This window comes from Azolla caroliniana, unplaced genomic scaffold, assembly GCF_043228905.1.
Source record: "Azolla caroliniana isolate FFs.n. ecotype wild unplaced genomic scaffold, voAzoCaro1.0.p SCAF_11, whole genome shotgun sequence".
Lineage (NCBI taxonomy): Eukaryota > Viridiplantae > Streptophyta > Polypodiopsida > Salviniales > Salviniaceae > Azolla > Azolla caroliniana.
In genome coordinates this window covers 14,556,444-14,571,964 of record NW_028230446.1, presented here as the reverse complement: position 1 = coordinate 14,571,964, position 15,521 = coordinate 14,556,444, and the positions used below count along the sequence as shown (strand labels likewise).

The 15,521-nt window shown below is 35.1% G+C and overlaps 1 protein-coding gene across 1 annotated transcript; it reads left to right on the top strand.

Moving 5' to 3' along the window:
- Nucleotides 1-7,032: 7,032 nt before the first annotated feature.
- Nucleotides 7,033-15,209, top strand: GSH2 (glutathione synthetase 2). The gene is given in 13 exon segments (XM_087326923.1): nucleotides 7,033-7,158; nucleotides 8,201-8,311; nucleotides 8,403-8,638; nucleotides 9,519-9,688; nucleotides 9,811-9,886; nucleotides 11,044-11,174; nucleotides 11,258-11,380; nucleotides 12,587-12,835; nucleotides 12,946-13,015; nucleotides 13,128-13,249; nucleotides 13,838-13,986; nucleotides 14,354-14,549; nucleotides 14,707-15,209. Coding segments are annotated over 12 exon segments (1,734 nt in total). The 5' UTR covers nucleotides 7,033-7,158; nucleotides 8,201-8,238; the 3' UTR covers nucleotides 14,846-15,209.
- The last annotated feature ends 312 nt before the right edge of the window (nucleotides 15,210-15,521 follow it).

The window sequence follows — 15,521 nt, the reverse complement described above, 5'->3', positions numbered from 1 at the left end:
CTTGTTACGATTTTCATACCAAGAAACTAACTCATCAAAAACAACATCTCTACTCACTCAAAGCTCTTTTGTAATTGGATTATAGCACCCAAATCCCTTTTGATCAAAGGAATAACCAACAAATATACATTTTTCAAACTTTGCATCAACTTACTCCTTAATTCACTCGGTATATGAAAATAACATACACAACCAAATATTCTTAAGTGTGACAAGTCTGGTTTTCTAGTAGACCATTCTTCTTCGGGTGTTATTATATGCACTCCATCTGACCTCGAGATTTTGATGTTTGCACTAGACTCCTTTTAAACTTGATTTTTGAATATCATGATTTTGAAACTTAGGGCAAGAGACATGAACAAAAAAGCAAAGTTGAGGACATCGTAAACAAGAGCGCGTGAGTATCGGAAAATGTTCATACCTGGCCCGTGTCATATCGGATTTTTGTGTTCAAACATGTGAATCGAAGCTAACGACGCACTCTATAACATGGAGTTAAAAAATCATCATTTTGAAACTCAAGGCGAGAGATATCAAGAAAAAAGCAAAGTTGAGGACGACATAGACAAGAGCGTGTGATTAAATGAAAATGTTCATACATGGCTCGTGTGATATCGGATTTTTGTGTTCAAACGTGCGAATCGAAGCTAACGACACACTCTATAACATGGAGTTAAAAAATGATGAATTTGAAACTCACGGCGAGAGACATCAAGAAAAAAGCAAAGTTGAGGAGGGCGTAGACAAGAACGCATGACTAAATGAAAATGTTCATACATGGCTCGTGTGATATCGGATTTTTGTGTTCAAACATGCAAATTGAAACTAATGACATGCTCTATAACATGGAGTTAAAAAATCATGATTTTGAAACTCACAGCGAGAGACATGAAGAAAAAAGCAAAGTTGAGGAGGGCGTAGACAAGAGTGCATGAGAATCGTCTTGAAATAGTGTAATACATTAGACTAATTCTTCATAAAATAAATCCAAACTTTCCTTGTAAAATCATCAATGAATTTAACAGAATATCGATTACCTCCAATTGATGTTTCTTGATTTTTGAATAGCGTAATACATTAAACTTTTTCTTCATAAAATAAATCCAAACTTTCCTTGTAAAATCATCAATGAATTTAACATAATATCTATTACCTCCAATTGATGTTTCTTTTGTTGGGCCCCTTACATTTGTATGTATCAATTGTAAAGCATATGTACTCCTCACACTTTCCTTATTAAACGAGAATCTCACTTGTTTCCCAAATTGACAAGCTTCACATATATATAACATATTCTTATCCTTAAATATTGGCAAACCAATAACTAGACCATTTGATTGTATATTTTTCAATTTATGCACATATGTTAACATGGCCAATTCGTTTATGCCATAAATCTATTTTTGCAATTTTTTGTTATCATATGAAAAGGATTTGAACTATCAACATCCATTGTAAACAATCTACCTTCTTTGTCTTCTTTAGCAATCAATTTGAATCCTTTACTACGATCTTCTACAAAGCATCCTCTATGTGTGAATCTTATTTGCAACCCTCATTCTACAACTTGTCCTACAAATATTAGATTTTCTGTAATTGTAGGAACGTGCAACACATCGAACAAATAATTTCTTGTATCATAAGCACTTTGTAAAGGTCTATTACCAATGTGTTGTATACTATGCTTAATATCATCACCAATCTGAAAATAACCATGAACATCCACTATCAATATACCAATTTCTATCTTGATCGGCATTATTACTTGCTATGTGACTCATGATAAGTAAATTTTTCATCATCTTGTGTATCAATTACTATTCTTTTGATTGTTTCTATGAAAACATTGATTTGCATAGTGGCAAGCTTACCACAAATGTAACATCATACATGTATTCCCACCTCCATCAAACCCGCCTCTTTGAGCATAGAACCGTCATGTACCACCTCTGAAATTTTGAGTTTGGTTTTGATGTTGATTTTGCTGTTGATAGTAGTCGATGTTGCGATGATTGTGAAGAGTTATTCCTTCCTCTTCCTCTGATTATTTCTACCTTTACCTTTTGATCCTGCATAAAACACTTACAATTGATCTAAACGAGAGGATGAGCCTTGCAAGTTCAATACCTTTGTAATCATAAGTGAAACTAATTGTTCAAAGTTTGGTAATGCATCTCTAGCATAAATAGAAGTAATGAAAGGCTGCCATTTATTATCTTCTCTTAATCCATTCAATGTAAATGTAAAAGTCATCATTATCAGTTAGACTTCCAATAGATGATAATGATAAAGTATCTGACACATATTTTATTTTCAAAACAAAATCATTAACTGACATTGGTGTTGATTTCTTCTAATTATTCAACTCATTTTTTAATGGATTTTTTCTAGCTTTCATCGTAGAAGTATATAATCTTTAAAGACTATCCCATACCTCCTTTTATGACTTGAGATCTTAAATATGCCCAATCATAGAATTCGATATATTTTGTGATAACACAACATAACCATCTTATTCTTCTCATTCCATCGATTAAAGTTTCTTATTTGTTCTTTTATCAGATTAGTGGCATGCATGAAAGGCTTAACTTCTGTTCCTATAATGAAACCCCACAAATTCTTACCAATCAAGTAATTTCGCATTTGAAACTTCCATGGTTGATAGTTGTGCTTGTCCAACTTTTCTATCTAAGAAGAAAACTTTGCCATACTTCCTATCCTTGACTTGAAGATTGTCAATGATGAAGTTCGCTTTGATACCAATGTAGAGAACTATAGTTCTCAATGCATAGAGGGTTCTAAGATCAAATAAGAAAATAAATAAATGAAACAAAAATTCAAGTAATAAGGTGGAAGAGAGACTAAGGAGGAATAAGGGGTACAATGGCTTTCTTATATAGTAACCATTCTATTAAGTGCGCCATTCTATTAAGTGTGTGTGTGTGTGTGTTTTTTTTCCAAAAAAAAACTCCTTCCATTAGTTATAAAATTTTACATAAGAGATTAGTATATACAAATCCCTGTAGGGACACGATAGGTCCATCTTATGTGGATGCCCACCAACTCAATAAAGGGGGAGGACGACCATTGTTGGATGAAGGCTAGTCGTTGTCTTTGAACTCCATTGGAGTCACCCTTGAGGCCATCATATTGGCTCTTTAGAGTGGCTACCACTTCACTCCATATCTTGTGCATTAACACTATTGGTTGGAAAAGACCCATCTACACCATTGTTTCCATAGAATCCAAAGAGTTATTGGGCTGACCAATTCTAACACAACTTGAGATTTGACATTGATGGGAGTTGAGTGGACATTGTCGATGGTGGAGAAAAAAACTTCTTGTGCTTTTATAACCAAAGTCATCCCCTCTTCCTGATTCTCATATCGGTCAACTGGGGCCTGCCATGATAGCCAACATACATTCCCCCACTTGATTGAGCCTTGCACCTGGCATAATTGCAATAAGCGGCCAACCCCTTGCCATATTCAATGGGACTCTGGACAGTCCCATAGAGTGTGTCGTATTGATTCTACTACGGTTGGACACGCTACACAATTAGGAGAGTTGAGGTTCCCATGCTGCCATGCACTAACCGGTAGTGACTTATGTATTAACAACCATAGAGAAGTGGTGATTCGCCTTGTGTGTTGTTGTTTCCAGAGTTTCTGCCAAAACTTGGGGATAATTGTGTTAGGAACATGATATGTTTTCCATACCTTTGCAGCAACCGAATCTCGGGCAGATTGAGCGATTATAATATGGCGACCCAATCTAGTTGTGAATTGAAAGAAAGGGATAGGTTTGCTTCCTTGCCCCGCGTAAGGATCACACCATGTCCATTGCAAAGGGTCCCAACTGACCTTACGTAGCCAAGTGTTTTCATGAGTACATATGTGCCAATCTTGTTGTACTTTGATCGGATCAGGATCTACAATCCATTTATGCTCAATATATGCTAGTACTCGAATTGCCTTACACTGTGTTGATGCCTCGTTGTCCTACAGTTTAGAACGTTTGATCCTGTCTGGTGTGTCCCTACCTCTTGGGAGCAAAGAGCCCTCCTCCTTGGTCAAAATCCAGATAAAAAAATTTACATTGTTCATGATGAAATTACATCAAACCAAAATTAAGACTATGTTCCAAACATTTGCAAAACAATAAAAGAAAGGAGTTTTTGAAAAAAATAATAATTAAAAGAATTTGTTACGCAATGGTAGGTGGGGTCTACTGAAAACGCATAGAGAAATGGGGGGGAAAAAAAGAACGCAAATTCAGAATCAATCTCTCCAATCGCAGTGTTTGTGTGTGTGTTATGTGTTGTATGTCTCAATTAAAGAAAGTAAACTTTCCTACTTAACCCAATCATTCATTTCCTTTTCTGGATTCATTCATTCTTAATTTTGTTCCTTTCTTTCTCTCCCTCACCCTCCCCCTGCCTTCTTCAATTCATTCATCCTTAATTTTCTCTTTCTTTCTTTCTTTCTTTCTCTCTTTCTCTCCCTCCCTCCCTTTCTGTGCAAGGAAAAATCTCATCGCATCCAAGGAAGTTCATTAGGTAGGCTTAGCAGAAAGGTGAAAATTGAAGCTAATATGGAATCGGGAAAGAAATGATATTCAGGAAGAGTATGTTGAAACCAAAAACGTTTCAAGTCAATTATATCACATAAATTGATCACTTTTCTTATCAAGAAACATATGATTAGAGCACAACAGGAAACCCTACAATTTTTCAAAAAACCCTAAATTTTTTCAACAAACCCCTTAGTGCGCACTTTGCCCATGTGTTCAAAGTGCACACTTAACCGAAGGGTTACTGTATAGGTGTGAGAAAGATGCCATGTGGTGTAGTGTGTTTTTTATCTCCCCATTACAATTTATTTAATCTTGTCTTTACATATTTATTTAAGAAAAAAAAAGAAAGGCTAGTTGATAAAGTCTTTGACATTGTAACTAAGGTCACAAGGTCAAATCTCATGTCATGCATTTGTACTACATATATCTTTGCCTGAGATTTTAACATGGGCGACATCTGATTAGTTAAGTTTAAGTTTACGTTATTGGTTATAAGTAACACTTAATTACAGATGTGGCATTGTGTGAGATAAAATAAATCTACTCTATGATTGAACCCTTGAAAATGCATTACATGATGTGATGATATTCATGCGACCTATGATTAAAAATCCATTTAGTCAAGTCAATTTTTTCAATGTTTGAGTTGTTTCTTACTATGGTCTATGAAAATTATGTTTAAGGTTGATGACAACATGGATAGGGTAGCGTTATCTTCCATCATACGTAATAGCTTGGTTGGCAATTTATTGTTAATAATGAAATGTATGTCATTTGCAAATGGAAGTGATGGTGAATCATTGTGTTTACGGAATTATTAGCAAATGTCAAGTTGTGACTAAAAGATCAACTATTGATATTCTAGTTTTCTATCCTCGTTTGTGAAATACCCCTACAAACATAATTGCCATCTCGTATTGATTTGAATGCAAGTTAATATGAATACACACAATATATCACCTCCTCCCGCTACACAAATAGAAGTCACAACTATTGCGTGTTTAATTAGTTGTTAATGCTAATGGGCTAAACATTGATGCTAGATGAAACCAAAAATCCTACTCGATATGTCTTCTCTATCATCAAGGGTCATTCTTTGCACCATGGCTCTTCATAATCAAATAGCCTATTTTCACAACATTAGTAGATGCCATGGATTCTTGCAATATATCAAGTTCAACCACTAGAATTTGACTACAAGATCAACACACAAATTTGAGTGCACCACTAAAAACATCACTTGTTGCAACTCGTTTACATTCACAAACATCGTGGAAAGTGACCAATCAATGCTCACAATGACGAAGACATATAAAGCATAGTTTGTTTTCTCGTCACCGGCCCCGTTTGTGACATTGCCCCTCCTTCATCGTTGATAAGTCCTCTTGCCAAATGTCGTGATATGTGTTGTGTAATGTCATTAAACAAAATATCTCTCATCCCAACACAAACAATTGTCTTAGGCATCACTTGCTTGGTTAGGAAAACACCCTCTTTGTGGGGATTTTACATTTTGATTTAGGCGATCATTACAACTCAAGAAATTATAGGACCAACTTTAATATATTTTCACTAAAAACATTTATTTGATTATTATGGTTATTCTAAACTAGATTTATGTGGATGCACCAAATGTGGTTCTTGCAAGCCATTGCACATACAAGACAACTGAAATTAACCACAACATAAATTTGAATTTTACTATTCATAACCCCTCTTCATTTACAAACCTTTTCTTCAACTCAATTGGACAATTTGTAAGACTTTAGACTTTCTTTTTTGAACAAAACCAATTAGATTTACTTTTTCATGCTCGTGATAAAAAATTGGTTTTTTGTGAATCACTCAATCCATTCCGGATAGATGGTGGTAATATTGTTTTAGTTGCACCTATATTTGCTTTTCAAGCAATGTAATAGTTGGCACTCGTGAGTGTTGCTTCGCAACTTGAATTTTGTCGAATGTACTAAAAAGAAGTATTGATTCATTGTTCCTACAAGCACTGAGATGATGAACCTTCCCTTCATTATGTTGCAAGCTTGCTCATATGAGTTAGGAACCCAAAGCAACATGATCCTAAACATGGATCAACCAATTAAGTGGGCCATTTTCTTACGACCTTTCTTCCTCGTTGTTGTTCTGAAGTATACACTAGGGAAGACATGCATGATGATAGAGGGGTCAAGTAACTGTTTAGCAGCTTTGCAGCATGCCGAAATGGTTTGGTCTTGCAGGTCCAATAAAAATATCGACGATGTTCGAGAGAGAGAGAGAGAGAGAGAGTCATTGGTCTTGCGCAGTACAGAAATAATTTCCCGTGTGTTCTCTCGATGGTTTATTTCCGGTGCAAATCACTAGAGAATGTAAAAGTAAAGGCTTGCGAGCTTTGGAATTTACAAGAATAACCCTCCAAAGGTTTTCAAAATTACCAGGCCACCCCCCACCCAATGTTGTGTGTGTGTGAGGAGATGCAAAATTCCACTCAACTCTCTTTCCTCATCAACACTGTATCCAAAGAGCCACTGGCTCTCAGAAATCAAAGCCATTGATCAGTAGATCTTGCCACTCTATCCTTCCCTTTAGGTAAAATGCTCTCCCTCCCTCTGTTCTCCTCTCTTGGTTTATTTATTTATTGTTTGCTATTTCCAATCAAATGTTCTGTTTCTTAAGCATTGCAAATGTTTTTTTTTCTTGTTTTGTTTTTTTATTATTGTCATTCTTCATTTTAATCTTCTGTTTTATTTTATTTCGGAAATGCTATTTTCTTCTTCTTCTTTGCAAATAAATTTCTGTTTATTATATTCCGGCAATGCTCTGCTTTCTTAAGCATTGCTTTTTTTTGTGTTTTTTGTTGGAATATTGGCAATGAAGTTGCTCTCACTATGATTGAGGAGCATTCTATGTATTATCGAACTTTGGATTTGATCATGCAAATTTTAATATGGAACTCAGTTCAGTTTTGTTTTAATTACACTATGTTATGTATACATTGGTTAATGTTATAATATTATGGTTTGTTTTTATGAAGTTGTGATTTAATTTATGAACATCTAATGCAGTTTGAGAATGTGTAAAATGCTCTTAATTCTGGACGCATAATACAACACTCTTTATTGGATTTGCATTTTCTTTGAAAAATCACACGAAGAAAACTACAGTTTTTTCGGTTGAATTTCCTCTTTTGATTACTTCATGAGGACCCTAAGATTCGACACAGTACTGGCTGAAAGACATTCTAAATTATTATTATTATAACGAACATAAATCCATGCCTTTTCCACTCATTATCTGAAATAGATCAATACTCTTTGTTGGGTTGTATTGGATTTGGAAAAAATAAGCAAAGTTTTTTACTGGTTTTCAGGCTGGATCGCCCTTAATTTTTTGTTCTATCAAATTGCATAAATTTCTTGTTAAATTAGTTGCCCAAATATGAGGATGTTTATACTAGACCCATTTATAAGGTACAATTTACTGGATCTTGCAATTGGATCCAATCCATATTAATTCACAATATTGTCATATCATGTGTATGGATATTGATTGTGCTTTTTTGAAGATCCAATAACCTAAGTTCTCAACTCACTCCCACATTGTCTGATTTATTATTATCATCATATTTCAGCTAGAGAGCTGAGCATCTTTGGTTGAGAAAGTAAAAATATGGTTCATTGGTTAATTAGGACCCCATCACTTGAACCCACAAAAATTTTCAGTTCTATGCACTTTGGCATTGGTACTTTGCCATACTCTTTCCATCTTTTTAATTATTTGATTTATTTATTTATTTACTTTCTTTAAGACTTCGTTTTTGGAGATTGTTACAGGAACTGTCTTTGAAACAAAGAGCATTGCTTTTGCTTTCAATTTAAAAATCGGGTGTATTCAGTGCTCATCCAACGATCGAGCATCTGTCTATACATCGTGCATGGAGCCTTTCAAATCAGACACATCACTGGAGACAACTGGCATTGTCCCATTTTCGGTAGCTGAGCGTATAGTACCTGATGCACTTGCATGGGCATCCATACATGGAATTCTAATGGGGGATAGGACAATTGAAGTAAGATCATATTTGTTGTTTTTATTTATTTGAGATTTGGGTTCATTTCCTCACGAAGTTCATGCCAATGACATATTATTTGGTGGTATAATAAATTGTGCTGGAGTCTGAGGAAAAGAAATGTAATTCAAATTTCATGTTAGTCACTATTAACTTACAACCCTTTTTTTACTTGATGCCAATAACTACATTCTTGCAATCAATTCCATGCAAGTGGATAACTTGAACATCTCCCAATCTTACGTGGAGGAATTGTCATTTGGAAACTTTTTTTTTGCCAATCATTGAAGTTTAAGGAAAGTTGGACTGATATATGCTAACCAAAAATGAATTTGAATGTAGCTTCTCCAACTAGCTGTAAAACCTTCACAGTGCAAGTGAGACTAGGAATGTCTTTCTTTGGCAGAATGAATGAATCATCAATATAGTTCAATGTGACAAACTCCAAACCATTTGTCAGTGACAATCCAAGTGTATTTTCCATTCATTAGGGAGAACATCCATATGAAGTGACAATGATCGGTGCTAATGGTAAAAAATAGAGCCTCAAAGACGAGGCAGTCTTGGGAAAATAACTTTTGCACATTTCATTTGAAGTTATGGAAAGTATGTTATTATAATGAACATATATTGATATATCTTCTCGGTAACAGGTACATGTTTTATTTAAAAAAAAAGTTGAGTCCCAAGAAGGCAGCCTTGGAAAACCAACTTTTGCTCATTTCGTTTTAAGATATGAAAAACAAGTTTTTAATTCACATATATTGATATATCTTCTGGATAATAGATACATGGTATCTTTAATCATTTGAACTTTGTAGTCTTTCAGTCAAGGGTCTGCATATGTAACAGACTCAGATTTTCGATGATCATATTGCAGAATTCAGGAAAGATTCCTGGAGTAGGGCTGGTTCATGCTCCCATTTGTCTTTTACCCTCTCCATTCTCGGATGAGCAATTTAAGCAAGCAATTGAGCTTGCTCCATTATTCAATGAGCTTATTGATGCTGTAAGCTTGGACCATGTCTTCCTACAGGAAACTTTATCCAGGTTTTGGTTTCAATCTTTTTCAACGTGTTCATACTTTCCTGAAGACCAAATTATTAATGTTATGAATTGGCATATGTATAGATTAATACTCAAACTTTGTTTGGCAACTTGCGGTTATACAGGACAAGGAAAACAGATAATTTCACAGCAAGGCTTCTTGATATTCATTCTATGGTCATAAAGGAGGGAACCAAACAGGTAGGGTAGATTTATTGAAGAGTTTAATACTCATTGCATTGTTAGACTACATATGTTTCAGTATTCATCTGAAAATTGAGTCAGTTTGGTTTTCTTGAAAACTTAATACGGCAATGTCTTTCCATTTTCATGTTAGAAGTTTTGCAACTTAATAAAGAGCAGCACTGGAATAGATGACACCGAACTCAGCTCAACTTCATTTTTGAAGCATGAACTTAATATCATAATGCATTAACCCTGCTTAACAAATCAGGGGCTGCCATGTATTTTCCTTGTTTGATGATAATTCAAGGATACATTGCAAACTTGCTTGATAATTCAGATGTTGCTGCATATTGGCCCAGTTTGATGATAACTTACAGTTAGTTGAGATGCAGAAACACATAGCTTTAGGAGACCTGAAAGTTGTGGATTAGGAAAACAATGAGCGTATAGATTTAGACAATACCTACATGAGGTGAATCTCTTTGACTCTTGGAGAAATTTTGAATATATTCATACAATATTACTCTCTGAGAAATGTGCGAAGCACATTCTGTTGCTCTTTCAACATTGTTGATTATAAAGAAGTGATGTTTTTGAAAGCCCTTATCTAACAAGATGGAATAATAGAAAAGGGAAAGACTAAAGGAAAGTTTAAGATTTCCCATTGTTTTGATGGTATTATCACATTTTTCATTAAGGCTGACATATCGAATTTATCTTTGTTTGTACTCAGTTCTCGTTCCTTGATGGTAACATTTTGGAAGCATATCCTTGTTGCTATGTACATCTCTTTTTAAAATTTGAAACTGTTTCCACCTAAGGCATCATTTTTATACACATGTCCCAACATCATTCCAAGCTATTAATACACAATATCCATGTAGATAATTGATATGCACAATTTTCTCCCTCTCGTGAGTGAATTTGTCCTCATCACATTTGATCTAGTATTTAACAATTATTCAGTATGGATGCTGATATATGAATTATGCTACTCTTGTGCATTGACAACATGTCTGCAATGTTGACTTTAGAATCATGTCCTGTATGATTAAGTTGAAGATTTATTTTGTGTGGTTCTATTTACCTTGGGTTTCTTGGATTTCCCTTGATTGTAGCTAATATATTTTCATAAGATGAAAGTCCTATTTAAATTACTTGGAGTGTGTTAGGCTGTCCGTTTGGGGCTACATCGATCAGACTATATGGCAGATCTGCTTTCTGGTGATCTCCTTCAAATTGAAATAAACACTATTTCCTCTTCTTTCGGTGGCTTAGGTGCACAAGTTAGTCAGTTGCATCGGTAAGAAAGTTAAATGACTTTCCCAAATAATGAATCTATATTGGATCTAAAATGCTTGCTTATACTTCACGTCACATTTGTAGATACTTGCTCGAATCCATCCAAAACCACAGTGATTTGTGTTCAAAGAATGTTCCGGAGAACCGGGCTGCAGATGGGCTTGCAAAAGCCATTTCTCTTGCTTTCAAAGAATTCGGGGAACCTTGGTACACATTTCATACTGGTGAATTCTTTTGTAATGTAAATTTGTAGGCGCATGTGATGTGTGTTCCGCATGTAAAACATTACTTGTCCTGAAACTCTTTATTGTTTCTCCAAATTCTTAGGATCTATTTTGTTCTCAATTCTTGGCCCTTTTTTCTCTATTTTCTTCATGTTTACTCTTGCAATGTTGTGTTTTCAATTCCCCTCTTTGTATGATCCAAGGTGCTGTAGGATACTGGATTGAAAACAATTTAAATATCAAGTTTGATATGGTTGCCATATGTAACATCACAAAAAACAATGAGAAGAAACAGACCACAACTCCTCATATGCTGCTATTAATGGCATGTGTTCTCCAAAGTCCATATATAAGACTGACTGAGGTAAAAAATAATATCAAGGGACAGCAGGACATGGATCACTATCCTTTTGTTGTCCATCGATACCCCAAATTCTCCTTGATATGAAAAGCAGGGCTTTTATGTGGTTTGCTGCAAAGGTCTTGCTTTTAGTTTCTCAATGATTGTCAACATGTGAAGGCATTGGCTCCTTTGACAAACTTCTAGATCACTTTGTTCTCTTGGTTGCCTTTAATGACATTCTGGTTTTTGATAATTTATAAAGCAACCTAAGGTGATTTGTAACATGTGACCATTATGTTAGTGTCACACACTTGACAAAGTGCTTCTACTATTGAAATCTCACTCAACAAAATAGAATAAATTTTGTAAATTTTGATAAGTGAAGAAAAGGTCATTGGAGCAACTGCTTTGTAGTACTAAATGCAGTTTATAAACGTAGTACAACATCTTGAGATTTATCTGCCATAAAATAGTTGAGAGAAAACAAGAGAGATACAAAGTATGTGAAATGTGAATCAATGTGCTAGAGAAAGAGACTAAGTTACACACCAAAGATAAATAGTTATATTCATTATGATGTGAAGAATTAGGAGGATTATAATAAGAATGAATAAATTATAGTCAACATTAGACATATTAGAAGGATCTTGGCTTATATAGGGCATGCCCATGATCATATCTAGAAGTTAGGATCATTCTAAGTACATAATCAATGGGAGAGTGACTGGGCTATCTAAAATATCTTCTATGGTTCTTTCTTTGTGGTTGGTAGGTTCAATAGAAACACAGTGCATGAAAATGGTAAATCATACACTTCATTCTCTAATGGTGCCTTTGGTTTTCCAGCGCCATTGTGCTTATGGTTGTACAGCCAGAAGAAAGGAACATGTATGATCAGTATTGGCTAAGCACAAAGATTACTGAACAATATCCTGATTAAATTTTAATGGCTAAATTTGTTTTTGTGTACATAGTTACTAATGGTGCAAAACCTTTCACTTAACTGAATGTCACATATGGAATTCTTGTTATTCGGAAGACACTTGCAGAAGTCCACACTGAAGGAGTGTTTCATCCAGATGGCACATTTCTCATGTAAGCATAGATGAATTTTCGTTGAGGCATCTTTGGCATTTTGTCATAGGCTCTTTTCTTTATTTGTTACATTTCAAAATATTGGGCGGTTTTCTGGTGTCATGCATCAGTGATGGGCAAAAAGTAGCTGTTGTTTACTACCGAGCTGGATATGATCCGAAGGACTATCCTACGGAGGATGTAAACGTTCTGAAACTTTGATGCTGAGAAATGTGTCTTCAGTGAAAATTTACTAATAATAATCCAAAAAAGTTTTATGCTCATTTTGCAGATTTAAGTTTTGATTCTGCAGGAGTGGGCTGCAAGGACTTCTATCGAGAGATCAAATGCAATTAAGTGCCCAAACATAGGATATCATCTGGCTGGGACCAAGAAAGTTCAACAGGAACTTGCCAAGACAAGTGTGCTTGAAAGGTAAGACTACAGAGGTGGAGTATTTATTTCTGTTGAGGGTGTGGAATAAGCGGCCGAATAGCTGTTTTTCCTGCAGTAAAACAAGTAGACAGCAGAGAACAAGAAACAGAACGCACATGGCTCAAAACATAACTTTGGTGGCACACAAAACCCTTTTGATATGTTGAGCTATATACGTCCTAATGAATAGTGGGATTTATGATTTTGGCCTTTCATACTATGTATCAATCTCCCACTAAAGACCAAAAGAATCTGCGAAACTGATGGGAATTACTTAGTTCTTAAGGTTACACTATTTGTCTTATGTATATTGTGTAACATGTTCAACAGGTAGGAGATTCAGGTCTTGTACAATCTTCCCGTCAGTTTCACCGATTCTTTTGGCCTTTGGTGGGAGATTCATGCATAATGTGTGCGGCCAAAAGTGTTTGTGAGCTATGTGCGTTCTGTCTTCCTTGTTCTCTGCTGTCTACTGTTTTACTGCAGGGATAACAGCTGTTCGGCTGCTTCTTCCTTTCCTCACCCCCCAACAATTTCAGGGTCAAGTTACTTTGTTTAATGGAGAATATTTTCTCGATGGGTCCATAGATTTGTTCAGGATGCAGATGCAGTAAGGAAGCTGCAAAAAAGCTTTGCTGGACTGTGGGGACTTGATGACGAAGGTGAATCGGAGATTTTCAATCAAGCTATTTCAAAACCAGAGGGGTTTGTGCTAAAGCCTCAAAGAGAAGGAGGCGGTGAGTAATTTTTCTCGTCTTCTTCTTGGATAATATAGACATTGTAATACAAAAAAACTTTTTAACCAATCAGAATACTTAATAGCCAGTTTCTTCGAATCTGAACCAGTTCTTTATGCAGATAAATTTCACAAAAATCTACTTTTATATAAATGGATACTCTCATCTGTTTAAAATATAGATACAGACAAGAAATTTGGGGTTGCCAGAATTTCATATTAGTAGAATTTCTTAGAGTCCTGGAAGGGGGATAGGAGCTAAGGAAGAGGAATTCAATTCCTTTTCTTGGGGGATTTCGTGCAAGCATTTCTTGAACAAATAGATCATTTTCTCATTACAGGCATAGAAATTTGAATTTCTTTAACAGGAAACAACTTATTTGGCGGAGACATAAAAAAGAAGCTTCTGGAATTGAAAGAGGGATCCACAGATGATTCCTTTGCCGCCTATATTCTCATGCAGAGGATATTTCCTCCGGTTCATATAACCTATATGTTGCGCAATGGTAAACTGAATGCACAAGGAGCAGTATCAGAGTTGGGCATCTTTGCTACGTATGTGAGGTGAGTTACAATAACAAACAAATATGCACTCCTATAATCTTTGTGTATGATACATTTTGCAAAAATGTAAAACTTACCAATGTGCTAGTCCTTTTATGAAATACGATTTGTATTTTATTTTATTTTTTTGGAATATTGAAACTTCATTTGTGCACAGAAACAAGGAGAAAGTTATATTGAATGAGCAGACTGGCTACTTGTTGAGGACAAAGGCATCAGATTCTGATGAAGGTGGGGTTGCAGCAGGATTTGCCTTTCTGGATAGTGTGTACCTTATCGAAGGATCGAAAAAGTGATTCCATTTCACGTTATAAATCAACAATAAGACCATTTTCAGCTGATTATGTTGTGAAATCAGGGTTATCATTTATACATTTTTTTTTACATATTTATGGATTTCTTTGTAATAAGATAACAGCGATGAAGAGCCATCATAAATTCTCTGCTATCTATCCTTGGCTGATAGTAATCATTCTATTTGAGAGTGCATGTCCTTGGATATGCAAGAATAACAATGGGAATCCATGGCAGGAAAAAACATGTTTTCATACAATGAGTAGGAATCATTCAATGAATATCTTTGTTGTAACTTGTAATGTTGATGTTGTCCCTTTATTTTTTATCAACAATGATAAAGATAGCTCCTCTATTAACTCAAAATTGCATGATGAATTAGTAAAAAGAAGTCTGGAAGACTAAAAAGGTTCTTCTCAAAAAACACATTTTCTTCACATAACCATGCAATATCAAATATCCTGTTGACCAAAGAGTATTTGAAGTACTGTTCTATGAGTGGAAAAGCAAGCGTTTTCCATTTGATGAAGAATCATACAACAAAGGTATAAAATTATACATCATATGCAAAGAAAAGACCTGTTACAACTTACACTTGCAGTTTTGAAATATCCTATAGTCTCTAGAATAGTGGAATTATGTCAAAATTTTGTAGATGATGGATTCCAATTATTTTTA